The sequence below is a fragment of the Fonsecaea nubica genome, assembly GCF_001646965.1.
Source record: "Fonsecaea nubica strain CBS 269.64 chromosome Unknown Scaff7, whole genome shotgun sequence".
Classification (NCBI taxonomy): domain Eukaryota; kingdom Fungi; phylum Ascomycota; class Eurotiomycetes; order Chaetothyriales; family Herpotrichiellaceae; genus Fonsecaea; species Fonsecaea nubica.
The window spans coordinates 553,074-577,070 of NW_019173680.1; the positions used below are offsets into that span (position 1 = coordinate 553,074).

Here is a 23,997-nt window from a genome sequence, read left to right on the forward strand (position 1 = left end):
CAGTCCCTTCGTTCTTTTTCTGGCTGACTGCGTGGCTGGAATTACAGGCTGTTCGCCCCGTGTGTGACCACATGGTCAATGCGCAGACTGAACCAATGTTGGACCTGATATCGTGTCATTTGGTAGATTGTCCGAGCCATTTTGTAGCATAAGGAAGCGCCAATTGGCATCTTGTGAGTGGAGCATAGAGCACATGTATTGACTTTCAACCAAACTCGAAGCAAAGTCTGTGCCAACTCAGCAAAATTAGAGAAGGTGAGTGTGCTGAGGGGTTCGAGGGACAATTAGGGGGCAAGCCCAATGTTGAACAGTTTAGAGGCATGTTGACCTTCCGATTCCTCGTCCTCACCGTGCCCAAGGGTTGACTGCCAGGAATTGTAGTGCGGAGGAACTTTCAGGGTGGAGGGCATTCCAGATGGATAAGGTGGCAGAGTCCGCTCAAACATGGGTCCAAATCATACATGGAGACTCGTCACAGAATGAGGCCAACTACCTGATGAGAGCGAAAGTCAGCAACAATAGCAGGTGATGAATGTTGTTGTCGGCGGAGAGATGGGAGGAAGACAAGATGGTGGTGGCTTCGCTGTGGCTTTGCGAGAGGCGCAGGGCGCGTTTCGGATCAATCACGGAAGAATATTTATCCTTTCCCGTTCCACATCTCGATGCCTCGGAAAGGTCAAAGCGCAGCTTTTGAGGAAGAGGCCAATTGGAAAGTGTTGTCATTTTCTCAGATATATCTAGGGGTATATATTGTAATAATATGAAGTCCCTGACCACTTCGGAAAATCTCATTACCCATGCAGGCCGCCTAGCATCCGGCCATGAATGGCCGGAGCAAAAATCTCAAGTAAATCCCATAAATCCAGTGCAAGCCCAACGCCGCGCGATGCGAAAACAAGGTCTTCAATAGCATATTAATTGACTATTTGTAGAACCAGTAGGTTGCCGAGTACTCCACGCTGAAAGCTGCAGGCATGTCTGCACATGTCGCAGGTGGCTGTCCACCAGCGGTGTCCAGGCGGTAGACAGCCTTGATGTCGCCTTCAGTGGTGGATCGCGATGTCAGGTACAGCCAGGGAACCGCGCCATTGCCCGTACCGCTGACGCCAGGCACAGCATTGGCTGGGGCATCGGAAGAGTGCTCCTTCTGTGCAAAGACGGTGCCAAGTTCTGGAGACTCGGGGACGTCAAAAGCGAAGACCGGAGTGGTGGTATTGGAGAAGAAGTGGTGAGATGAAAGCTGAAGGTCCGAGGGTGCAAGGGGAGCAGAAGGGTCGGAGGGCAGAGGGTATTGTAAGGCCAGGTTGGGGATGAGGGCCAGGAGATCCGGATAATCAGCCGCCACACACGAAGCATTGTAGAATCTTGCAACGGCCCCGACTGCGGCAGGAGTGGCTGTGGCATTGGCACACGTATAGTTCTGTCAAATGTCAGTATACGTCCGCGACCAGGATGGAAGAAAACCACGTACCTGCACACCTCTACCGACAGCAACATGTTCAAGGACCAATCCCGACGGGCTGGGGAGTGGTGTGGGTGCGATCGGCATGGCAGCTTTCGACACATCACACGTCGGCGAGGGAGAGCCAGGCGTTTTAGCCTGCTGCATATATTGGAAGACGACGTCAAAGTAACCAGCTAATGTCGGCGTCCATTCGAAGGCATCTCGAGTAAGTGGTGCGGCCATCAGTGTTGGCGCCAACGAGGCGAGAAGCATTGTGTACTTCATCTTGGACAAAAAGAAAGTGGTAAAATGAGTATTAATGAAGGAAACTGTCTGGCCCGCAGATTCTTTTTTTGACTGCAAGGAAAGATTTTCACTGACTAGTGAATTGTTGGAATGAGCTGTTGAGAACGAGAGCAAAGACTGTATATGAGGACTGAACGAAACTAGAGGCCATTGTCGAGACCAGCCGCCGCATTATATCAACTTGTCAAGTGGACTGGTATACCGGCCACGGATAGGATGGTTGCTATTCTGATGGTGGATCTCCCACGACAAAGGCCGTGTTTCTATCTTGAGGGCTTTGTCATTGTAATTGGCTCGCCAGCCACGGTGGAGCCATCTTGGCCGCATGAGTGCTGCGAGAAGCGGCAAGGGAGATTTGTCGGCTGCGTGTCTGATCGACGAGGGTTCGGATGTAATAATAGACGGGGTAATTGGCGCCCTGCGGCAGCAAACACCTGGGAATTTGGACCAGCTTGCGTCCTCTTGGTTAGCCTGGAGATCCAGAGGGCCCCTGGTTGGCAAGTAGGGGATTCGGGATGCTGGTCGGGTGGCTGCGTTGTTGGCCTCCGAAAGGCAAGCCTCTTGCTGACCTCTCGGCTTTCTTCAGGCGTGCTAGGACGTTCGTCTGGTTATTTCCTTGCCGCCGGCCAGCCGGCCAGCCGCCAGCCCACCATCTCAAAGGGCCAATCCTAGATCAGTTCGTGTATGACGTGCAGATGTAGCGCACAAAGCGGGTACGCCTTGTCGAAGTCGCTCCCCGAGTCGTTCTTTTGCCTTAGTCCGCGCCCAAAGAAATGCCTTTCTTCAGTTCGGTATGCGTTTCAGGTTTCAGACACGGGGATCCAATCGAATCTTGCTCGGCGCCTGTCTTAGGACTTATAAACCTGCACAAGCAGCTTTGACAGAAGATACAAGACTTCGAAGGCGCTTCCAACACCAAGACTGGGACCTTGTCAACGGGTACCACATGGACGTAGTGGGTGACCAGGCAGACACATGTCTCTCCTAGATCGGATGATGTTCTTCGGTGCTAAGTACAGAAACATACCGTCGGACCTAATTGCGTACCACTACCAAGGCTGGGCATTATGCGCACGCAGGTCTTGGGGTTTCCCGTCGTCGTAATTCCGAAAGGAATGCCGGCGGAGCGCAAGACAGCTCTTTTGGAACCCGTGAGTATTTCGTTCTGCTGACGATGGGAGCCAGCTGCCAGAATAGTTTCTGAAGATCTTGTACAGATAGTAGCCAGGGGACGAAACTTCGCTTGCAAAGGAGCTGCGTGCGTAGGCCACGTTCCGTCTCGTCTGCGCCAACTGGGACAATGGCAAATGGACCATTCACGTCAGCATCGACTTCGCCTCTTTCGAGCCTTTTCCGCAAACGCTTACGAAGCAGGACACTTGGTCGGACTACTTGTAGAAAATTGTAGCAAGTCCATCTAACATCCGCGGGTTGTCTTCTCCCTGTTGTTTAGTGCTCACTCTGTCGGATTCCGCATACACAATGGTCGGCGTCTACCGCTTCCGCGATGGTCGCCTGCCCACATGACTGGAACGTACGCATTTAGGTTTGGAGGATTCTAATTTGTTGTCACTCTGTGTTAGAAAACAATGCCGGATAGCCATGGAGTCCGTCCGTGGCCTTCGAAATTCTTTTCAAGGGAAACGCGTAATAGAGCCGCGTGGGCCCCGCCAGAAATCTCGTCTTTGATGGAAGACGGTGAGTCGGTAGAAAGAGAAGGACATGTGAGGTGCAAGAGGATTCTCTGTATGACGCAAAATGAAGCCGTAGACCATCAGATGTCCACCGCAGCAACAAGTAAGCACTCCTGGCGATGCGGCTTTACATACCAGAAGCTATCCAAATTCCTGCTGATGCCAATCTGGGTCGTGGAACTCAGGTGAAGGAAGCCCTGCGCCGCCAACCGCAGCCGCTGCTGCTGCTTCGCCCAGATGGACAACGTTCCGATCAACATCCATGGTGCCCATCCAGTAGAGCATCACGAACACCAGCATGTGAAGAGCAAGACAATAGCCGGCAAAGACATTGCGCGAAGTTCTGGTAGCGAGAACGACCCTCGTCAAGGAAAATATGATCCTTTCCGGGAAGCTCATGCGTTTGTAAGCACGTGTAGCTTCCCGGCCACGAAACGCGGCAAAAGGAGAAATATTGGCCTCGTATTGTGACTTCCAGCGGCCGGTCGTGCTGTCATCCACATGAACCGTCGTGTGTCCTGGTGGTCCAGAAAAGGATGAAGATGTCGTTGGGCCCCGATTGTACGCTGAGATATATCGTGTTTTTTCGTACAAATTCAAGTTATCCTTCTGCAGCGAGGCCACTTCTTGACGCAAGGAAGTTACTGTTGCGTAAGTCTTGGATAGCTCTTCTTCAAGTTGCTGGTTCTTCTGCTTGAATCGATCTCTTTGAGCCTGGATCATCGGCAAAATGCCAGTGCCCCCACCAACTGGTTCTCCTCCTCGTAGTGTCTCAAATGTGTTTGTTCTCGGCTGCATATCATAGCCAGAAATGATGGAAGATGTTGGCGATGATGCCCTTCCTCGTCGTAAAGAACCCATGGGATGCCGAGACACATACGTTCCCGCGACAGACATCCCGGAAGAGGGAAGTGCATTTGCAGCCTCCTCCTGCACACGCATGAGGTCGTTCTCCAGGGTTGAAGAAAGCTTCTGGGACTTCTCTAACTCGGCATTGGTCCTCGACAGCTCTTCTTGGAGCTCTTCAAGCTGACGTTGAAGGTCTTGGTGTGATACTCGCAGCAGTGTCAGTTCATTCGTCAGCTTCTTGTTGCGCGCAAGTAGCAGCTGCTCCAAGGATTGCTTCGTCTCAGCTTCCCGGTCAATGGGAGCCTCACCCCCATCTTCGTCGTCGCCAATTGACAATTCGATTGACCGTAGGGTGTCTAACTCCCTTTTCAGATCTTCATAATCAGACCATTTACTGACCTTGGTACGAAGCTCCTCGTTCTCACTTGCGAGTTGGGATCGCTGTCTATCGACCTGACGTAGCTTGTTGTCCCAATCTCTCTTCTCCGTTTCTCTCTCAAACCTTGTAGACTCAATTTTCCGAAGAAGAGAAGAGTTTTCGGACTGCAAGCGTAGAAAGGAAGGATCGTCTTCCACGTTGTGATTTTCAACGCTCTGCGAAGTGGCCCTAGCAAGGTCGACTCGAAGCTGTTCGTTCCTCGCTTCGATCTCCGCAAGACGGGCAGTTGTCTTCTCCAGTTCGTAGGTCGTCATCTCCAGCTCTGCAGCGGCAGCCTTAGACGAGGCTGCTTCGGCCGACCCATCTTGAAGTCTTTGAGACACTTCGTAGCTGGCTTTCAATTCTTTGAGTAGCCTGTCCTGGTTCTCGACCTTTTCTTCCAGAGAACGCTCTTTTGCTGCCCAGTTGTTCTGCTTTTCCTCCAAGACATTTGCCCATTTGTCTTCAACCTCCTGAACCAGAGCACTAGTTCCAGCCTCAGCATCTTTTCTGGTTTTGCTTTCGTCTTGCAGTTTTCGTTCTGTTTCCTCCAGCTGAGCAGTCAATTTGCTAACTCTAGAGAGAAGCTGCTGGTTCTCAATAGTGAGCTTGGGCACTGTATCCTCTGACGCGACCAGGGAATCGACAGAGGCTTCGAGAAGAGGAAAGGGATCCGGAGCCTCGGACAAAGATTGGTATAGTTGGAGGAAGGCGGACGAGGAAGTCTTGCCATGGCCAGTAATCAGGTCAATGAAAGTTTGATACGCTGCAAGAAGTCAACTTCCGCCTAATGTTCTGCGGGAGGGTACACCAACATTTCAAGAGTGTCTTGTATTCCGTCAACTTTGCTGCATCTTCCAATTTCCGAAAGTCTTTCGTCTTCTGAGCGAGTTCCTTCCGTTCGAGCAAGGCGTCTCTCTGCTGAGCGACAATCTCGGAGGCTGTAGAATCTAACTGGGGCATCAACGAGGAAAGGTCGATGTCTGATGAATTAGCCAGCAGTGAGGATGAAGGGTGTGAACATGAACTCACTGCGCCATGCGGCGATTGCCTTTTGAAACTTGTTTTCTGCTTCAACCGGTGGCCTCTCCAGAAAAGATTCAGGACGAGGGTCATCGTCTTCCGCCCGAGGGGCATTGACCTCTGATACCACCATTGCGTCCATCTCGTCAATAGGGGCCGGGGTTCACAGATCCTCCCTTTTAAAGTGCCGCCAACTCGGAGGCTCCATCAGCATTAATGCATTTGCAGAATCCTGTTTGTAGAGCAACAGAGTGAGATGAGCCTTGAGAAGCCTTCGAATTAACGTTGAACGCGTCAACTGTATTGACAACGGGACCGAGCAACGGGCGTTGGAGTTGAACCCAAGACTGCGCCCCGAAATCGAATCTCCCGCAGTAGTGCGTTTTGACCACTGCAATGCTCCGCTTGCCGTCATCAACCACAATACATAATACTACCGAGTACAACAAGGACAGCACTTTGATGTTGTCTTGAGAGAAGCTTGCTGGACTACTCGCAACCATGGATACTCTCACCCGACGTCATTGAAGGCCGCTTCTCCCCATGGATGGACCCAACCAAGATGGCCAGCGACCTGCAAAGCGGCAGAGACTGGCGGCGCCTGAACCAGGCCCATATGTCCTTCGTGCTGTTCTCGAGGACATTCCACTGGCGGCAGATGACGGTGATGCAAAGGTGTCAATTACGTGTGTAGAATATTGGAGTAGGTGAGGCTGTTTATCCTGCGTTTCCCGCATTCGTCTTACGATGCACCAGACAGCAATTTATATGTCGGAACCTCTGCGGCCGAGATCTTGCATTTGGTCTCGATCCCTTCTGATCAGGACGACGACAATGCACCTACAACCTTCATTCTTGCCTCGCGACTTCAACCCAGCGGCCACGCCGCATCGGCCGAGTCTCCGAACGCACCAGGCATCCAACAGATCCTGGTTCTACCAGGTCCTCTCAAAGCCTGCGTATTATGCAATGGCGTCGTCTCGTTCTACTCACTTCCAGAATTCAGTCCAGCATTTCCTAACAGGGAACCCACTGGCGTCCAGTGGATCGGTGGCATTGACGAGAATGAAGACAAAGAGAACCCGGAGGGGCCTGTGGTGATGATTGCAAACTCGCGAAGAATCATCTTGGTCAGGGTGGGGGAGAGGCTGCGGGCGATCAAAAATAACATCGAATACCCCGGCTGTTTGAAATCGAGCAGAAGAGAAACGATTGCATGCGTGGCTGATGACACGAGTTATGCGCTCTTGGAGGTAGAACACCAGCAGAAGATTCCCCTGTTTCCCATCTCATCACAGCCTACTGATGATGAGATGCTGGCCGAAAATGATGGGCGTGCTCCAGCACAGTCTCCTCCACCGGCAGAAGCAGCTGGTCATGCTCGAAGCACAAGCATGGGGAATCTGATCGGCTCTCCAGAGGACGGTTCCCACGGACGTCAGGAGTCTTCTCATCTAATGCCTCCAGATACGGCATCCGCTGGCTCAGGTCAACCCTCATCATCACCTACTAACCTCTCAACCACCGTCGGAGGCGCAGATGGGAGTGGACGTCCGAGAGCGCGCCCCCGTGCGTCGACCGAGGCACTTCCCGCCAAATCATCCGCTGGCATCAGTAGCAAACATTCTACCAAGCGTCTCAAACCGCATATCCTCTCTCCCTTTCCGACGGAGTTCATGTTAACTACGGGCACGATGGAATCTGAGCCCGGAGTTGGTATGTTTGTGAATCTGGATGGTGACGTCGTTCGAGGGACAATCGACTTCGAAAGTTACCCTGAGGATCTGCTTGTGGACAACTTCGCCGTGCCGGAAAACGAAGGCGCCCCCCGCTCGGAAGATGAGGGTAAAATCATCTTCGCTCTTCTGCGAAGTGCTCAAGAAGGCGTAACAGAGAGAAAATTGGAAATCCAACTGATCGAGAATGCATCCGAGCTCGCGCACCCTCGCACCTGCGTTAGTTTGCCATCAAGTGGATTCGAGAATGCTCCCGCCGGCTTGCACCACACGCTGAGCACGCATAGCCATTTCTTCAAAGCCCCGGGAGAATTGTTGCAACTGGTACCACTTCCTATCAAGTCTTTGAGACAACGAGAGATCGCTCAAGCTGAGAGTGATCCAAGGACAAAGTCTGCTGTGGAACAGGTGGAGCAAGAGCGCGCTCTGTTTGAGAGTCAATCCTTGAGTACTCCTGTCGAGCCGTCGAACGAGCTCGTAAAGAAGCGTGCTATTGAAGAAGAAAAGCTTGCTGGTCGCCTGGGACGCGCTTTCACGAGAAATTTGGTCTGGCACGGTAAAGATCTTCTCATGATCTTACAAAATCCCTTGATCTCGCAACTCGAATATCGCCTGATGCAGTTTATGATTGACAGCCAACCTGCCAATGTGATTCCTGGTCAAATATTCGGGTTCTTGGCTAGTATTCACGGCCGCGAACCGAAGGATGAGACGGAGTTCCTTACCCTGAACTACATCAGACAGAAAGCCAGCTTGATTTTGTTTTTGTATTTGGAGACACAGCTATCAGGTGCCTCAACCCTTCAAGACATATTCCGAGCTGTTGAGAACACATTGCATGATGGTGGGCTAGATCCGCGCATCGTGCTCCTCCTTCTCCCTCCACTCTCGTCGGAGGTCTTGTTCGGTCCAGAAGGCATCTGGCTCCCTCAAGGTATGGCAGATCTCTTGCAAGATCATCAATCGCCAATCTCTAATTTTGAGGATGCCCCGACCGAATTTTGGATGATGATGAGACACTTCTTGATGCTGTGGCAAGAGAAGCGCGGCTATGGAAGTATTGCAGATGACAAACACGTATTCGATTCTGTTGATGCGTCGCTTCTCCATGTCTTGCTCTATTTGGACCAAGCATTGGCCACAGACAGTCCTGCCCAGAGATCAGTACGTGCCAAATTGAATAATGTTGTCGATCAGTGGAAGGGCGACTTTGAGCGTGCGACATTACTACTGGAAAGATACAATCGACTTTATATTCTGAGCCGGCTCTATCAGAGTAGGAAACAAGCTCAGGATGTCCTGGCGACTTGGAAACGGATCATCGATGGAGAGAAAGATGTGGACTATGGTTCGAATATTGGCTATGTGGAAGTCCAACTACGCCGCTACTTGACAGTTATTCGAGATATCGAACTGGTTCAGAGTTATACTCTATTGCTTGCACAGCGAAATCCGGAGCTCGCCGTCCAAGTTTTCACAGACGACGCTGCACGGGTGAAGTTCAGCCCTCAAGAAGTAGTCCAACTTCTCAAAGAACAAGCACCAGGAGCGGTCCAGCAATACCTGGAGTACCTTGTCTTTGGCAAAAATCTCGGACAGTACGCCGACGACCTCATCGGCTATTACCTCGACACAGTTCTGACTGTCCTGGAAAAGTCAGAATCCGCTCGCACGTCGCTAGCAGAAAGCTATTCGACCTATCGAGCTCTTGAGTCGCCCAAGCCGACTTATCTCGACTTTATTCATCAAAACGCTCCTCCAGAGCCATGGTGGCAATCACGCCTCCGTCTCCTCCAACTTCTAGGAAGTGGCGCATACGCATCCACAGGCACCAACGACGCTGGAAAGGATCTGACTTACTCGGTCTCCATGGTCCTCGAGCGCATGGCGCCCTTCTCCTCCTATCTCGTTTCGGAATCTGTGATCCTTGATGCCCGTCAAGGCCGTCACAAAGAAGCCCTTCGCCTTCTGACACATGGGTTGGGTGATTATGATACAGCCACACGATACTGCTACTTTGGCCGTCCTTCGCCTCTCTCCTCATCCTATCCCATTGACCCCGCCAGCTTACCATCCAGAACGAGCCAGATCGAACTTTTCACTTTCCTTTTCCACGAATTTCTCTCCATTCACGACGTTGAGGAACGCCTTGAACGCACGTCCTATCTTCTCGGGAAATTCGCCACTTTTTTTGACCCTCTGCAAATCCTCAGAGATATTCCTGACGATTGGACCGTGGAGATGCTGAGTGAATTCTTGGTGAGGAGTTTCCGCTCTGCCACAACTGAGAGGAACCAGCTCGTGATCATGAAGGCTTTAAGTGCGGCTCAGAACCTTATAGGACAGGTCGACTTGGTGGAGCTCTGTGAGAAGATTGGCCCGAAACTCGAGACTACAAATGAAGGAGGTATACGGGATCAAGGAGGGTTTGAAGAGCCACGAGAGGTCGACGTCGGGGGAAGTTGATGGAGGGCTGGCTATCAGACATGTAGATATTAGGTAGTTCATCGACACCTCATCCACAGACAGGGCGCGTGAGGCTTGACACTGGAACAATGATCTTGTTCAAGATCCATCATCATGGTCGTGTTTCCCTGGCTCTAAAAGTCTTGCATGTCCTTATTCACGCAGGCCTGACGATTTATGTATTGTGAACACCGCATAGCAAGCTGGCGGAAAGGGGATCCAACATGTGTATGTATGTATGTATGTATGTATGTATGTGTGTGTGTGTGTATTAGACATTAACTCGGCCATGCCATGACTCGACTGCACTGCACTGCACTGCAGGTTCAACAAGAAGAAGAAGAAATCCCACACTCCTCACAGGCACCGGCTCTCAGCCTCCAGTCCCTATGCTCTATCCAGAACATGCGGACGCCGCAATCTCAATCTCAATTCCGTGCAGGAAAAGCAAAGCAACGCAATGCAAAAGCTAGTCGCTGACAAGCTGACATGATGACACGCTGACACACAGAGAGACAGGAATCTGTAAGCACTGCTGTACATGTATGTGTAAAACGAACGTTCGCTCAAGGTCGATTGATCCAACGAGGTTGTATGGCAGGCAAGCAAGCAAGAAATCAGGCAATGCTTGCTTTTGTTCTTTTCTTCAAAAAGTGCGCTTTTTTTGGCTGGACGTGAAAGGAAAGGGGTGAGAAAAGTAAAGGGGAAAGAGGGGGAGGGAGGAAGTGTCTCGTGGAATCGTCGCTCCGTCACAGGAAGGGCATCAAACGATGCTCGCCGACACCTTGATCAACAGCACCGTCCTCTCCCCGCTCTTGAGGCCGGTCTCCGAAACACGTCTTCCCACTCCCCCAGGCTGGTGAGCACTCCGTTCCGCACGGTGCCTCCCCTCCCGCCTTTCCGCCGTCTCACGGTACCTCCGTCTGTGGTTATGCTATCCCCGTCGACTCCCACAGCGCCATCGCCGTACTGGATACCACTTGCCGGATCATCCGGGTCGATCTCTCCCAGCTCGATCTTGGTCAGGATCATGGCGGCCAGGCGGTAAAATATTGCATCGACATTGTCACCCGTGAGAGCCGAGACCTCCATTGTGACGGGGATGTGGACTTTCGAGGCCCAGCGGGAGGCGGTTTCGGTGCTGACTTCGCGACCTTCGGTGGATTGGGTTGCGGTCCATTTTGAGAGGTTCATGCTGTCCTCGCGCGAGCGACTGGATGTTGTCTTGACCGAGTCGGTAACGCTTCCGCCTCCAGAATCGTAGGGGAAATATGATTGTCGACTTGACGCGCTCGATGCCGGAGGTGTAACGCTGTTGGCTTCATCTTCCTTTTGGATGCGCTGGTGGTGGGCACTCCCTTTCACATGCACGGCCTGCGTTCTCGTATGGTTTGGACCCGAATGCCCTTGTGTTTGTAGCGACTCGTCTGCCAGATCCGCCTTGTTGCCCGCCAAAACCACTGTCAACTGTGGGCTAGCCAAAGCCCTTGCGTCACTCAGAAACGTTGGGAGTGCCTGGAAACTGGCCATACTGGCGACATCGTATACCAGCACTGCGCCCGCCGCTCCCCGGTAGTAACTCCGACTCACGCTTCGGAATCGCTCTGTGCCGGCCGTGTCCCACAGTTGCAACTTGATTCGCTTCGAACGGTTGGGGGGTGTGCCGATTTTTATTATCTTCGACGAAAACTCAACGCCGATGGTCTGGGAGGACAGGACGCGCCATTCGTTCTTCACGAAGCGATGCAGGAGGCAGGATTTGCCGGTGCCGCTGGGGCCGAGGAGGACAATTTTGGCCAGGTAGTCGTACATGCTTCCTAATTCCTACAGATAGCTTGTTACTACAGACCACCCAGCTATGAACATGATCTGGGAGACTATGGTAGAGTGCGCAAGTACCTGGTTCTGGTCTGGCACGGAACTGAGATCTGACGCGGCAGACGCTCGTCGTGGGCGCGCCATGTTGGCGGCAGTGGTATTGTGAGGAGCCTTCCAGGCAATTGCGTTATTATGCTGGGGTCTCGCAGTTCCATAGGGGTAAGAATGTCAACATCGCAAACAGTAGGGCGCATATAGGTGAGCATTTGCTGATAACGACTTTGGTGCAAATGCCGACATGGATGGTTCCGAAACGGGGATCCCGGCAGCGGGGATCGGATTTACTTTAAGCCGATATGTATGCCCATGCACACCATGCTCCCGTGACCATTCAGAAGCAATGTATACACCAGACATGATCAACCACCATCAGAAACACCTACGTCTGTGGTCAGGCAGACTCGCAGTCAGGGAGGAAATCCAGTTCTTCACATGCCCAAAATGAAGCGTGCTGCGGGTCGAGACTGCTTGTCTGAACGGGGCTGGCGTGAACATTGGTTTCGAAAGTACATACGAGAATGACCCTGCATATCAAGCCATCGGCGTCATTGACGCCAGCCACTGTCAAAGATCGGATCCTTTTCAGGCAGTTTCAAGATCGAATAGAGTTTAGATGTGCCCATTGTTCCCCCGATTAAGGGTTCGGTGGTTGTGGTTAGCGGGCTTCACAGACAGACAAACGGTCATTTCGGGGACTTCGGGGGGCTTGGGAGGGTCTCTTGGGGCGCTTGGGGCCCGAGGACTTGTTGGGGTTGCAAGGGGAGGCGAGGGGTGACCACCCACACCTGCAGTTCCGGGGTCTCTTGGCTCCTGTCACCCCTAGATTCCGGGCTTAGCGAGGAACGCAGGGCCCAATCGACACCCCCACACGGCGAGATGGCGCTCTTAGGCGCGGGTGAGAGACGAAATGTGGCAGCACCAACACCTCCTCCAAGCAAGTGATCGACCAAACCGTCGTCAATGGTGGGTGATGGTATCCATGATGAGATGACATGCTCCATTCAACGATCCCTGTAGAGTGTACGGTAAGCTCGCGGTGGCTTTTTGAACCAGCCTGCAGCCTGTAGCCCGCGGCCTGCGTCCTGCATCTTATGTCACCTTCCACAGAGTTTCTCTCTGTCTGCGGTCGTCCTGACACCACTGGTTGTTTGTATGGTTGTTTGTATACATGCATATTTGACTGATCGAAGCCTACAGCGTACTGCCGTCGTGGTTATACGTCAGTAAGACAGTGAGAGGAGCGATCTCCCGCTTCGCTACTTCGCTCTACGGGTAGCAGCATCGCTTCGTGGGAAACTACCACCAAGCGAGGTTCCCATCAAATCTCCCAGCCTCGGATCTTCACCATTGTCACAACTTCTCTACACCACAAACATGGTTTTCTCCAAGCGCCAGATGGACGGTCGATCAACCTCTCGGTCTCCGTCACCCTCAGACTCGATCGAGAGCGTTCTGTCATCTTCAAGTACTCTCATCTCTTCGACAGATTCCTCGTCCGCACCACCTTCACCGTCCTCCGCAGTTCCAACTCCATCCTCTATGTACAGTAGTTTGGGTACTCGCCCCCGTCGTCCAACACCGCCCTCACGGCTACTTGGTGCCATAGATGAAGACAGCTCTACAGTACAACCCGATCTCCCATTATCCAGTGACAGTGAGAAGAATCCCGTCGCCAAACTTCATGTATACGCTGCGGTGGTCAACTCTAAACAACGGCCAACTCTCGCACTGTCGACAAGTCCACCAGCCAACGATTTCGACCGCGTGATGGGGCCCCGGGGTGAGAGGTTTGCTGATCTGCGAATGAATCGAAAGCTAGAGGGAGCCAAGGGCTGGAAGAGATTCATGTGTTTCGGGTAAGTCACCACGGTTTTCACGTTGGTTCTGATTCCCTGCAACTTTTGGTTTACTCATGTTTCTTACCGAGTCAGTTGATGTGGAACATAACTTCTCTTCGGAGGGATACATGGACAATTCCAACACGACTCAATGCGATGCAGTCATCCTTACCCTTAGCAACAGGGGATGGGCGTGGCTTGCAAATCCGGCCGGTCGGGCACATTTTGACCAGCGGAGCTTCCAGATCGACAGATGCAGATGTTACTTGGCCGTCGGAAGATTTCTTTGTTGACTTTGAAAATTGAAGAGGTGCGACCACCCGAGGGCACGAGAAGGACCGTGAAAGACGGCGAACAACCAACAACAGGATTTAATGAATTTGTACGACTATTGGCATTTTAATTACTTTGCAGCTTAGCAGAGGCGTCTTGGCTGGTGGTATTTAGTCCGACGTGCAGGACCAGTGGTATTTCAAATGTATCAGACTTTGCTCTAATCAGACGGTGCGTATCCGGTAACGCTGCCCAATCCGTAAGCTGCCCATCTCTTGTACGCCATACGCCTCCGCTGGCTCAAGGGTTGGTCGTTCAATAAGTCTTTCGAAGTCGAGTCCGGTGTGTTGAGAAATATGAGGGCTTCAGAGTTGTCTTTGGCTTGATATTCCCATCTGGCCCTTGTTCAGCTGTTCAACCTATGTGCAGCACTCGGCACGCAGCTTCATCCCTACCCGCTCCACGTTCCTGAGCTCTAAAAACGTGTCCTCAGCATCACCATCCGTCTTCCACTTACGGGCACACGCATCCTGTCTGCTACAGAGCACCAATACTTGTGCCCCAGACACAACCCAAATGGCATACCTCCTCATTGCTGCGGGTGTCCATCTCCGACAGAAACTTCACGAACGGAAAGAATTACAGCGCGAGAAGAAGCGAATGGAGTACGAGCAGCGGTATCGCGACTTGGAACAGGACCATGCCGCCAGGATTGCCAATTCCCACCAAACCGCCCAGGTAGGGGTTGACCGCGTGCGAGTTGCGGGACGCCACGACGAGCCTTCTGTTGTTCTTGACGGAAACAACCATGAGCGGAATAGTATGGAAGACGGTGAGCGAGGACGAAGCGAGGACAATTCTGCCGGATGCTTTGACAAAGTCGTCAAGCAGACAGCACAAATGAAGATATCATAGCCTTATCACCCCAATCGTGTTGGCTGATGGACTCGTACATGGTTGATAGAGCAACGAGTGTTGGAGGTCAAAGGGCGCGATCCGTAGCATCACTAGCGGGGTGTCTTCGGGAGCCTTACCTCAAATGGACTAGAAATCACATGATGCTGATAATGACATCCCTGCTCCTGTCGGCCCCCATTCCACCGGGAACACACATACTCCAGAATCGACTCGAAGGGAAAATAATTGCAGCAAGTAGCCGATCCTCCTGCTTCCACTCTACTGCCGTCGTAACCGACTTGTCATGTCCTTTTTGTCGCCAGCTTCATTCTCATCAAAGCTTATGAATCTATACTGCTTCCCCCCGCACGGATTGGTCGCAAATGCGGCCCGCGGCCTAGTTGAAGCTGATCCTCCCGACTTTTTTATTTGATTCCCCTCATCTCGTGCAGAGGCACGCTACAATAATGTCGCCCATTTTCCGTTCTCCGGAAGGCTGGAGTCTGCAGACGCTCGCTCTCATGATAGTTCCTTTCCCCATCTCGTTTTTTGTTTTCTGTTGTGTGTTGACTGTGCTCTTCTTTCGCAGTCCTACTTGACCACCACTGGTAGACAGACCCGACCATGGGTCTTGGTGCTCACAATGAAACCCAGAAGTCGGTCGATACCACCGTTGCGCCGCAGTCCTTGACAGGTACCTCCCCCTTTCGGACATGTCGGTGAAGACAGTGCTCTGACGTTTCGCAGTCACCCAAGCCAACCGTCCTGGTCTCCAACGTTGCGATGCTTCTCAGAATACCCTCACGAGCGGGCAAGCGCCCAGCGTGTCGCCGGATGACGAGCCAACGAACACAAAAGACTCGAGAAAGATCATAACGTTCAGCTCGAGTGACCCAGAAAATCCTTACAACTGGCCGCGGAGGAAGAAGCTATACATTTTCTTCACAGGCATGATCACCGTAATGAACAGCACCATTTCCTCGTCGTTGCCGAGCGGAGCCATCACTTTCATAGCAAGGCATTTCAACGTTACACAAGAGATTCAGCTTCCGTTGCCAATATCCTGTTTTCTGGCCGGTTATGTGGTAGGCCCAACGCTATGTGGTCCCCTGTCCGAAAATAATGGTCGTCAACGAGTCATCCTGTCATTCTTCGTCTTGTCCACCATATTCAGCATGGCCTGCGCCGTGGCACCGAACTGGCCTTGTTTGCTCTTCTTCCGCTTTGTGTGTGGGATTGGATTTTCTGGGCCAGTGGCAATCACGGGAGGATTATATGCTGACGTATATAACGACCCAAGGGAACGTGGCTTGGCGATGGCGTGGTTCATGGTTGCGACGACATTCGGTCCCGTTGTAGCACCAGCCATTTCAGGGTTCATTGCGGAGAATACTTCGTGGCGATGGGTCTTTGCCGTGGGCACTCTATTGGCCGTGGCAACACTACCCCTTGTTATTTTCATGCCAGAGACATACACCCCAGTCCTGCTCAGCCGCAAAGCAGCAAGACTTCGCAAAGAAACAGGTGATCCCGAGATCGTTGCCAAGACAGATCTTCAGAAGAAAACGTTGCGTCACGTCATTACCGTTGTCATGACTCGACCGTACCGCATGCTTTTTCAAGAGGTCATTGTCATGTGCGTGGCAGCATATTGCTCTCTGGCGTACGCAATCTTCTACCTGTACTTTGAAGCCTACCCTATCATTTTCCAGGGTCCGGACTCAGTATACAAATGGTCATATGGACTTGCCGGACTTGCGTTTCTTCCGATTGCATTTGGGTCTCTTCTCGCGGCACCACTCTATCTCTGGTGGGACTCATATCTGGCCAAGGCTCAGAAGCGACAAGCCCCGTGGGCACAACATGAGGAGTACAGACGGCTCCCACTGGCTTGCATTGGAGGGCCACTCTACGTGGTCTCACTGTTCTGGATTGGGTGGAGTGCCAAACCGGGCGTCTACTGGCTTGCACCTGTTGCCTCAGGGTTTATCTTTGGGGCGGCATTCCTCCTCATTTTCATGGCTTTGCTCAACTACCTCACTGATGCCTACGAAACATTTGCAGCCAGTGCACAGGGCATCACCAGCACTAGTCGAAGCGTTTTTGGTGCAGTCTTGCCACTAGCTGCAAACTCCATGTTCTCCCGCCTGGGCATTGCATGGGCGTGCAGTTTACTCGCTTTTCTGAGTCTGGGAATGTGTCTTATTCCCTTTGCGTTTATCAAATATGGTGATCGAATCCGAGACAACAGCAAGTTTTGCAAGGAGTTGAAGGAACTCAAGGCTCGGGAGGCTGCAGAGAGTGAGGCCGAGGAGAGGGAGGAAAAGTTGAGGGTCGAGAACGGAGACGTGGCAAGGGAAGCGGACGACGAAAAGATGCTTGACCAGGTATGACGATTAGACGACGAACAGCAAATGGATATCTCGGGGAAAATAGATTTCGTTTCTAGAAGAGTTGGCCATTATAGAAAAAAACATAGCGCTGGAGTTTTTTTTGGAAACGAAAAACATGTTGTGTGAGAAAGTATATACTTCCTTGTGGTGTCTTGCAGGTCCTCTCATCACCAGAGTTCTCTTGAAGATCTAGATGCACATATCTATGTAGGAGATAACGTCATAGCAAACAGGATACACGATTACTACGAGTATGTCGACGAGGAGTGCAGGGCGGCCCACTCAGGAGGTGGCAGCCTTGCCGGGCTTGATTGGTCAGTGTGGGGTACTTACCTGCCTAACCTAGGTATTTCTCAGACTATAACGACCACCCGTCTGTGTTTTAGCCTAGGTATGTGTTCCGAGTACCGTGTACATGGCATCTTCCTTGGCCTGCATTGACAAGACTACAAAGGTATCCAAAAGGAGAGATCAAAAGGAAAGAGAGCTGGATGGAATTGTGCATGTGTATGGAAATGACCTTGGAATTTCTCCGTTCCAGCTTGGAAACAAGCCATATTGATTAATCAGTTTTCTTTTTCTCTTTTCCTTTTTTTCTTTTGTGGTTTTGCACAGCTTACCTGTCCTGTCCAGTATCCTGGTGTTAAAATGAGTGTGTTCTACAAGACGACGACCCAGTCTCGCATCCAGTTCAGCACGTCAACCTCCCCACCTGAAACCCCTACAGAGTCATGTTCTTTTTTTTTTTTTTTTTTTTTTCGAATTATCGACTCCTCATCCACCACTCTACACCTTTTCAACTCAACTCAACAACCCCATACAACTCACGCTCGTCCCTATCATTCGACGCCTGCCGTGTCAGCCAGTCGACTTGACTATCTCAACATCAGCAGGGGAGTTTCATCTCAGTGATCAAACTCGGCCCCAAAGACCTTCTTGATCCGATACGACTCGACCGCGTACATCACCCTCGCCTTGGCCCTCCACACGTAGAACTTGACGCTGTCCTTCCACGTCCACGCGGTGGGATTGGTCTTGAAGAGAGGGTGGGTCTCGGAGGTGTCGGAGGATGACGATGACGATGACGGGGTCGGAGACGCCGGGCGCGCTGCTTCCAGGTCGTCGTCGGCACGCTGGTGCTTCGACCTGGATTTGGACTTGGAGTGGCGCTTCGGGAGGAATGATAGGGGGGATAGCATGTTGCAGCTTTTTCCAACTTTTTGGGGGTTGGTTGAGGGTTTTGGTGGGCTGTTGGTTAGTAAGAACGAGTTGAATAGTCTGCTTGTTCAGGATGCTTGTAATTTGATGATAGATTGGAGGAGATGGGCAGGTGTCGAGAGGTATATAAGGCCGTCGAGCACGGGTTGGAGGCAGCTCCATGGTCAAGGGCTGGTTGCCCCATAGCATAGTGGTACCAGGCATTGTCTGTGGAAGACAGTTTGGGGGCTGGCTCATTGAGATCCTCCGAGCACTGTCTCAGATCTGATTGTGGCTCAGAGTGTTTCGTCACTGAGAGGAGGGTAGGCAGTGGTATCGTGGAAGAAACTACCTGGCCTACCAACACCCTGCGGCTTTGTTGGACGCTTTGTGCGGCCTCGAGATCTAGACAAAGGAGCATTTCAGCAGTCAAACCACTGAGATAATGAACACGGGCTTTGTGCCGTACTTGAGAAAAGCAAAGAGTGTGGGCATTGTGCAGATCGGAGTCGGAAACAGAAACACTGGGATAAACGAGGGGCATGGTACATAATATCTCAGGAGGAAAGGGTAGTGCTATGGTGGCTATGGCAGTCCGATGTGGCTCTGGTATAGCACCCTGGACAAAAGATACAAAATCATCTACACAATTCAAAAGTGGGAGATACGAATAATAATATCTTATCTCGGCTCATCCTAGTCTCTCTCATCCTAGTCTCTCTCATCCTAGTCTCTCTCATCCTAGTCCCTATCATCTTTCACACCTTTCAGGTCAAGGCCCTCGAGAGCGCTAGACAAGTTCTCCACGAGTCCTCTGCCTCCGATCTGTTTTCTCAGTCCATCGTTGTGCCCGATCCCCAATCCCAGCCCCCCTGGAGAATTCACTCGAGGTCGTGCGGCGGCCACCCGGCGGTTCACTCGGTATCGAAGGATACGACGATTACGACGAATAGCACTGGCACGCAAGGTCCCATATCGAGTCCGCTGGAAGTAGTCAGTCTCGAGAACGCCGATGACTTCTCGTTCGAGACGCACCCTATCGTACTCACCTTGGGAATCAGGAGCAGAGTTCGTGGCGTCTGGGTCGGCGGAGGTTGTGGCACTAGTCTCGACACCGGTAGCGTGAACATCACCAGCAACAGGCTGCGACTTGGTCGGGTCAGAAGATGAAGCCCTCATACTGATCTTCTTAAACGTCTCGGAAATCTGCTCCACAGGGTCAACGCCAGCCTCGGTCGAAGCACCATCCGGAGAGCCCTCAGTCGAGAGATTGGTAGTTTCGATGAGAAGCTCGGCAAATCTCTTGAGTATGTCTGGGTCGCTGTCGACTGCGGAATCGGACATTTTTGTCTTTGTCAGTTCTTGATAATTTACTGTGAGTCTTCTGGAAAGTGTTTAGTTGATTTTACTGGGTGTTTGCCAGTGGAATGGTCGTTGATGGTAGTATTGCGAGAGCATGACCTGGAGATGTTGTTGGATATTTATGGAAATTGCCTCGTCAACTCGGAGCTCCTCAAGGCAGCTCTTCAGATCCATAGTCCTTTTCAAAGTGACTCCTTCAGCTGCCTTCCGTCGAAGGTCAAGCGATGAGGTTAATGGTTGGAAACATCTCTTTGTTACCCTTTATGCAGCTGGACAAAGAATACAGAAGGAAGTGAAAGAATCTGCTTGTCCTCCAAATGACAGTGATCAGAGAAGGTTTGATTCATGGTGTCTTTCAACGTCAATGGAAGCATATTTTGTGGTTACGGTGATTCTTCAACTTGCGAAGTGAAGTTGAATTGATATGTTGGTTCGGACAAATAGAAAGTCCGAGGTGGGTCAATCACATGACCCCACTCAACACGTTCTGTGATTGGATAGTGGAGGTTCCAGGCAGAATGGTTGAACGACATGTCAACGACGTCGCACCGTGGACAGTTGAAATCCCCGACCTCTTGGTCTCGGGCTTTCTTCGAGAACATATCGTCCACTATGTCGATGACGGCGCAGTCCCTGGATACCCCCATCCCGACAGCAACGGCTCCATCGTCCTCCCCCGGGAAGCCAAAGCGGGTGCTTGCATGTGTCCTTTGCCAGCAGCGAAAGGTGAAGTGCGACCGCATCTTCCCTTGCGCGAACTGTGTCAGATCTCAAGTTCAATGTGTTCCCAGCCCTTTACTTAAGCGACGACTAAGGCGAAGGCCCCCACAGAGAGAGCTCCTGGAGCGCATAGCCAAGTACGAAGATTTGCTCCGTCAGAACAACGTCAAGTTCGAACCACTCCACAACGATATTGGATTGGAGAAGGGGAAATCCGTCGCTGGGAGTGGCTACGGCTCTGACGGTGAGCCTCCAGAACATATGCACTCGGAGATGCAAACTCCCTCGACCACCAGCAGGTCCGGAAGAAGTTACGGAGTCAAGTATGCGTGTTCCAGGACTTGATCCATGGTAGCTGACTCTCCCAGAAATGTATGGCATGTCATGAGTCAAGGGGTACGGCCATGTCGCCTTATTTGTGAGCTCTTCTGACTGCTCCCACAGTTCCGAGACTCTGATAGTGACAGCGTCGCCTCTCATGAAAATGAGCTTGAAAGCGCTGTGAAAGACGTTTACGATCAATCAGTTGTAAGCGATGATAACCTTTTGTTCGGTGCCCGCGGCCCAGCAGTCGACCTTTCCAGTCTACATCCCGACCCAGTTCACATCTTCCGGCTTTGGCAGATCTACTCGGACAACGTAAATCCGCTGCTCAAGGTTACACACACTCCCAGTCTGCAGGGACGTCTCATTGAAGCCGTCAGTGACATCTCCAAAATCAGTCCCACCTTGCAAGCATTGATGTTCAGTATCTACTGTATCGCGATCTCGAGCCATGCGACCGAAGACTGCCAGCGACTTTTCGATTGCCCGAAAGAAGATCTTTTGATGAGATATCACTATGCCTGTCAGCAGGCGCTGTTAAATTGCTCGTTCTTACGAACCAACGACCGTGATTGCTTGACTGCACTATATCTCTACCTGGTGCGTATGACCAACAGCTGGTTTCACCCTCCTAACAGCGCCAGATCTCTGTCAGATCCAGTTCATTTCCTCAGTCCCTGTCGTCTGTGCTGGCTGTGGCAATTCGCATTGCCCGACGCATGGGTATCCATAGTGAGTCAGTATTGGCAAGACACACGATATTTGAGGCGGAAATGCGCCGGAGATTGTGGTGGTCGCTGGTGCTATTTGATACTCGTGTCAGCGAGACCACAAACTCCAGGACTGCAACGCTAGATCCGACATGGGATTGCAGAGTTCCCCTCAATGTGAACGACTCTGACTTGCAGCCGGATATGAAGAGACCGCCAGTAACGCAGGGAAATACCACCGAAGCCCTTTTTGCTGTTGTTCGTTGTGAACTGGGTGAAGTGATCCGCCATTCCTCGACCCATCTCGATTTTACCACCCCAGCCCTGAAGGTTAACGTCGTTCCTTCCCAGAGCGAAGCCGAGGGAGATGAAACTGAGCTGGTCAGGCTGGAGAAGATGGTTGAGGACCGGTACCTCAGGCACTGTGACCAAGAGCACCCACTGCAGTTCATGACGATGTGGACGACACGCGCTCACCTGGCCAAATATCGCCTCCTGGAACATCAGTCTCGGTATTTTGGCTCATCCTCACGACAGACAAGTGCGCAGCGACGCACCGCCACTTCTTATGCGCTCACAATGCTCGAATGCAACACCAAGCTCATGGCGTCACCGCTCACCAAGGGGTTCCGTTGGCTCAACCAATTCTACTTCCCATTCCCAGCCTACATCCAAATCGTGCAGGAGTTGCGAAGCCGGCCGCTGAGCAGCCAGGCCTGTCACGCCTGGGAAGTCATGAGTGACAATTACAGTGCGTGGTTCGGGCCTCACTTTCGGGAAGACAGTCCTTTCTTCCGCCTCTTCACCAAGTTGGTACTGCAGGCATGGGAGGCGTACGAGGCAGCTCCCAAGCGACCGGAAGATGTGTCGGTGACAGAGCCAAGAGTCGTCTCCTCCATCAAGCACGCACTCTCACAAATAGCCCTGCATGCCCGGAATGTCGATACCGACCTGCCGAACATGTTGACGAGGAATTCCGACATTGATGAGGGCGGTCTAATGAGGCCAAGTTCGATGCACATCACACCGACACCGACGCCGATGGGGATGGGGTTCTGGGACCGCGGCATGCCATACAATAACAATATCGACAGCAACAGCAACAACGAGACACAGGATGATTTCGCCCTTTTCAGTGGACAGATGGATGCGAATATCAACATGGCAGGGCAACTCGGACACCTCGACCCCTGGAACTGGACGGGATTTGGCCGACAGCCTGGCTGGGAGGGCGTTTGATCTTGATCTTCTTGTACGGCACAGCGAACCGGTCACTCCACTCTGCTCACCCATTATTTCTATTCTATTCTCTTACTCGCATCTCGAGTTTCAATTCAACTCAGTTCGATTCGATTCGATTCGTTCCCGTTCAGGTTCATCCATCAACAAAACTTTCTGTCACTAGATTGGTCGTAGTCAAGTCCCCAGACCTACCTATCTGTCCGTCTGACTCCCTCGCCAGAAAAAAGAGTGAGTAATTAAACAAGTAATACCTGTGTCGGTTAGTACTCACCCAGTCGGGGGAGAACTAACCGCCGAGTTAGAATCTTGGAACTCGATAGTTACTACCGTACGGAAATTGAAGTTTCAGATTGGAGAGCGTTGATTAAATGGTCTCGATACGCAGTAGCACTTTTCACATTTCTGCTCCTAAATCAGCCTCAGTCCCTTCACATCCGTTCAGTCGTAACATCCCTCGGTTACTATAGATCTCCATCCATCAGCAATCATTATGTCCCCTGATAAGTCATGACAAGGATAGGATCGCTGCAACTGTTTATCAGAGCCGTGGACGTCCTTGTCTCCCAATGATTCTCTCTAGTGATGTGCTATCAGACACTGGTTGCCCATTCCGGTTGTCAGTGGGAATCCGCTGTGATGCAAAGGCCAGAAACACTGCTTCCCAATGACCATCCGGAAATCGTACAAAGAAAGCTCCATCTTGTCCAATGCCGTTGGGAAAACCAACACTTCCTTGATTCATATGTATGTCATGAATGCCGGAGCCGAAGGACGAACCATAGAGGTAGATGTCTGCCCGCTGTGTGATGGCGTCGTCGAGGATGGGTCGGAGTTGATCGAGGATGTCATTATCTGGTCCGCTTTCGCGAAATGGCAAGATTCTCCCATCGGGGATTCGGAGCAGGTTACGAGTGCGGATGTAATCGAGGGCAACGTCGCGTGTGTCACGATCACGGGGATCAATCGGGTGGAAGCCGTAGTCTAGATGTTCGAGGTCTCGAGTCACCGAGTGAGAGAAGTTATGGTTGAACCAGTAGACAAGTTCGTTCGGGTGGTCCTGGGATTTGACATTGATTGCTGCCTTCCGTTTGATCGTTCCGTGGTTGTCATCCTTGAAGGAAAGGTTGATGTGAGGAGTACGGTCATTTGGACCATCAACTTGGTAGGAAACAGGAATGCCCTTCCACACGCCGTAGTGTGGGATTGGCATGGCGTCTTGTTTGGATA

At 51.8% G+C, this 23,997-nt stretch overlaps 10 protein-coding genes across 10 annotated transcripts; 4 read left to right on the top strand and 6 right to left on the bottom strand.

The window, feature by feature from the left end:
* Positions 1–922: 922 nt before the first annotated feature.
* On the bottom strand, positions 923–1,729 carry AYO20_01809 (hypothetical protein; the record flags this gene model as incomplete). Its single annotated transcript, XM_022640115.1, has 2 exons — positions 923–1,420; positions 1,472–1,729. 2 exons carry the CDS (start codon positions 1,727–1,729, stop codon positions 923–925), a joined length of 756 nt encoding a protein of 251 aa, XP_022504070.1.
* A 1,856-nt stretch (positions 1,730–3,585) lies between these two features.
* AYO20_01810 (hypothetical protein) lies at positions 3,586–5,876 on the bottom strand (the record flags this gene model as incomplete). Its single annotated transcript, XM_022640116.1, has 3 exons — positions 3,586–5,477; positions 5,527–5,694; positions 5,744–5,876. The coding sequence occupies 3 exons, from the start codon at positions 5,874–5,876 to the stop codon at positions 3,586–3,588; spliced, it is 2,193 nt and encodes a 730-aa protein (XP_022504071.1).
* A 401-nt stretch (positions 5,877–6,277) lies between these two features.
* On the top strand, positions 6,278–9,936 carry AYO20_01811 (hypothetical protein; the record flags this gene model as incomplete). Its single annotated transcript, XM_022640117.1, has 2 exons — positions 6,278–6,437; positions 6,491–9,936. 2 exons carry the CDS (start codon positions 6,278–6,280, stop codon positions 9,934–9,936), a joined length of 3,606 nt encoding a protein of 1,201 aa, XP_022504072.1.
* Positions 9,937–10,725: 789 nt separating this feature from the next.
* On the bottom strand, positions 10,726–11,898 carry AYO20_01812 (hypothetical protein; the record flags this gene model as incomplete). Its single annotated transcript, XM_022640118.1, has 2 exons — positions 10,726–11,760; positions 11,836–11,898. 2 exons carry the CDS (start codon positions 11,896–11,898, stop codon positions 10,726–10,728), a joined length of 1,098 nt encoding a protein of 365 aa, XP_022504073.1.
* A 2,603-nt stretch (positions 11,899–14,501) lies between these two features.
* AYO20_01813 (hypothetical protein) lies at positions 14,502–14,840 on the top strand (the record flags this gene model as incomplete). Its single annotated transcript, XM_022640119.1, has 1 exon — positions 14,502–14,840. One exon carries the CDS (start codon positions 14,502–14,504, stop codon positions 14,838–14,840), a length of 339 nt encoding a protein of 112 aa, XP_022504074.1.
* A 606-nt stretch (positions 14,841–15,446) lies between these two features.
* On the top strand, positions 15,447–17,215 carry AYO20_01814 (hypothetical protein; the record flags this gene model as incomplete). Its single annotated transcript, XM_022640120.1, has 2 exons — positions 15,447–15,516; positions 15,570–17,215. 2 exons carry the CDS (start codon positions 15,447–15,449, stop codon positions 17,213–17,215), a joined length of 1,716 nt encoding a protein of 571 aa, XP_022504075.1.
* An 839-nt stretch (positions 17,216–18,054) lies between these two features.
* Positions 18,055–18,414, bottom strand: AYO20_01815 (hypothetical protein; the record flags this gene model as incomplete). Its single annotated transcript, XM_022640121.1, has 2 exons — positions 18,055–18,090; positions 18,148–18,414. 2 exons carry the CDS (start codon positions 18,412–18,414, stop codon positions 18,055–18,057), a joined length of 303 nt encoding a protein of 100 aa, XP_022504076.1.
* A 739-nt stretch (positions 18,415–19,153) lies between these two features.
* AYO20_01816 (hypothetical protein) lies at positions 19,154–19,756 on the bottom strand (the record flags this gene model as incomplete). Its single annotated transcript, XM_022640122.1, has 1 exon — positions 19,154–19,756. The coding sequence occupies one exon, from the start codon at positions 19,754–19,756 to the stop codon at positions 19,154–19,156; it is 603 nt and encodes a 200-aa protein (XP_022504077.1).
* A 536-nt stretch (positions 19,757–20,292) lies between these two features.
* On the top strand, positions 20,293–22,767 carry AYO20_01817 (hypothetical protein; the record flags this gene model as incomplete). The annotated part of the gene is made up of 5 exons (XM_022640123.1): positions 20,293–20,500; positions 20,550–20,817; positions 20,863–20,890; positions 20,939–21,550; positions 21,727–22,767. 5 exons carry the CDS (start codon positions 20,293–20,295, stop codon positions 22,765–22,767), a joined length of 2,157 nt encoding a protein of 718 aa, XP_022504078.1.
* A 541-nt stretch (positions 22,768–23,308) lies between these two features.
* On the bottom strand, positions 23,309–23,980 carry AYO20_01818 (hypothetical protein; the record flags this gene model as incomplete). Its single annotated transcript, XM_022640124.1, has 1 exon — positions 23,309–23,980. One exon carries the CDS (start codon positions 23,978–23,980, stop codon positions 23,309–23,311), a length of 672 nt encoding a protein of 223 aa, XP_022504079.1.
* Positions 23,981–23,997: the final 17 nt, after the last annotated feature.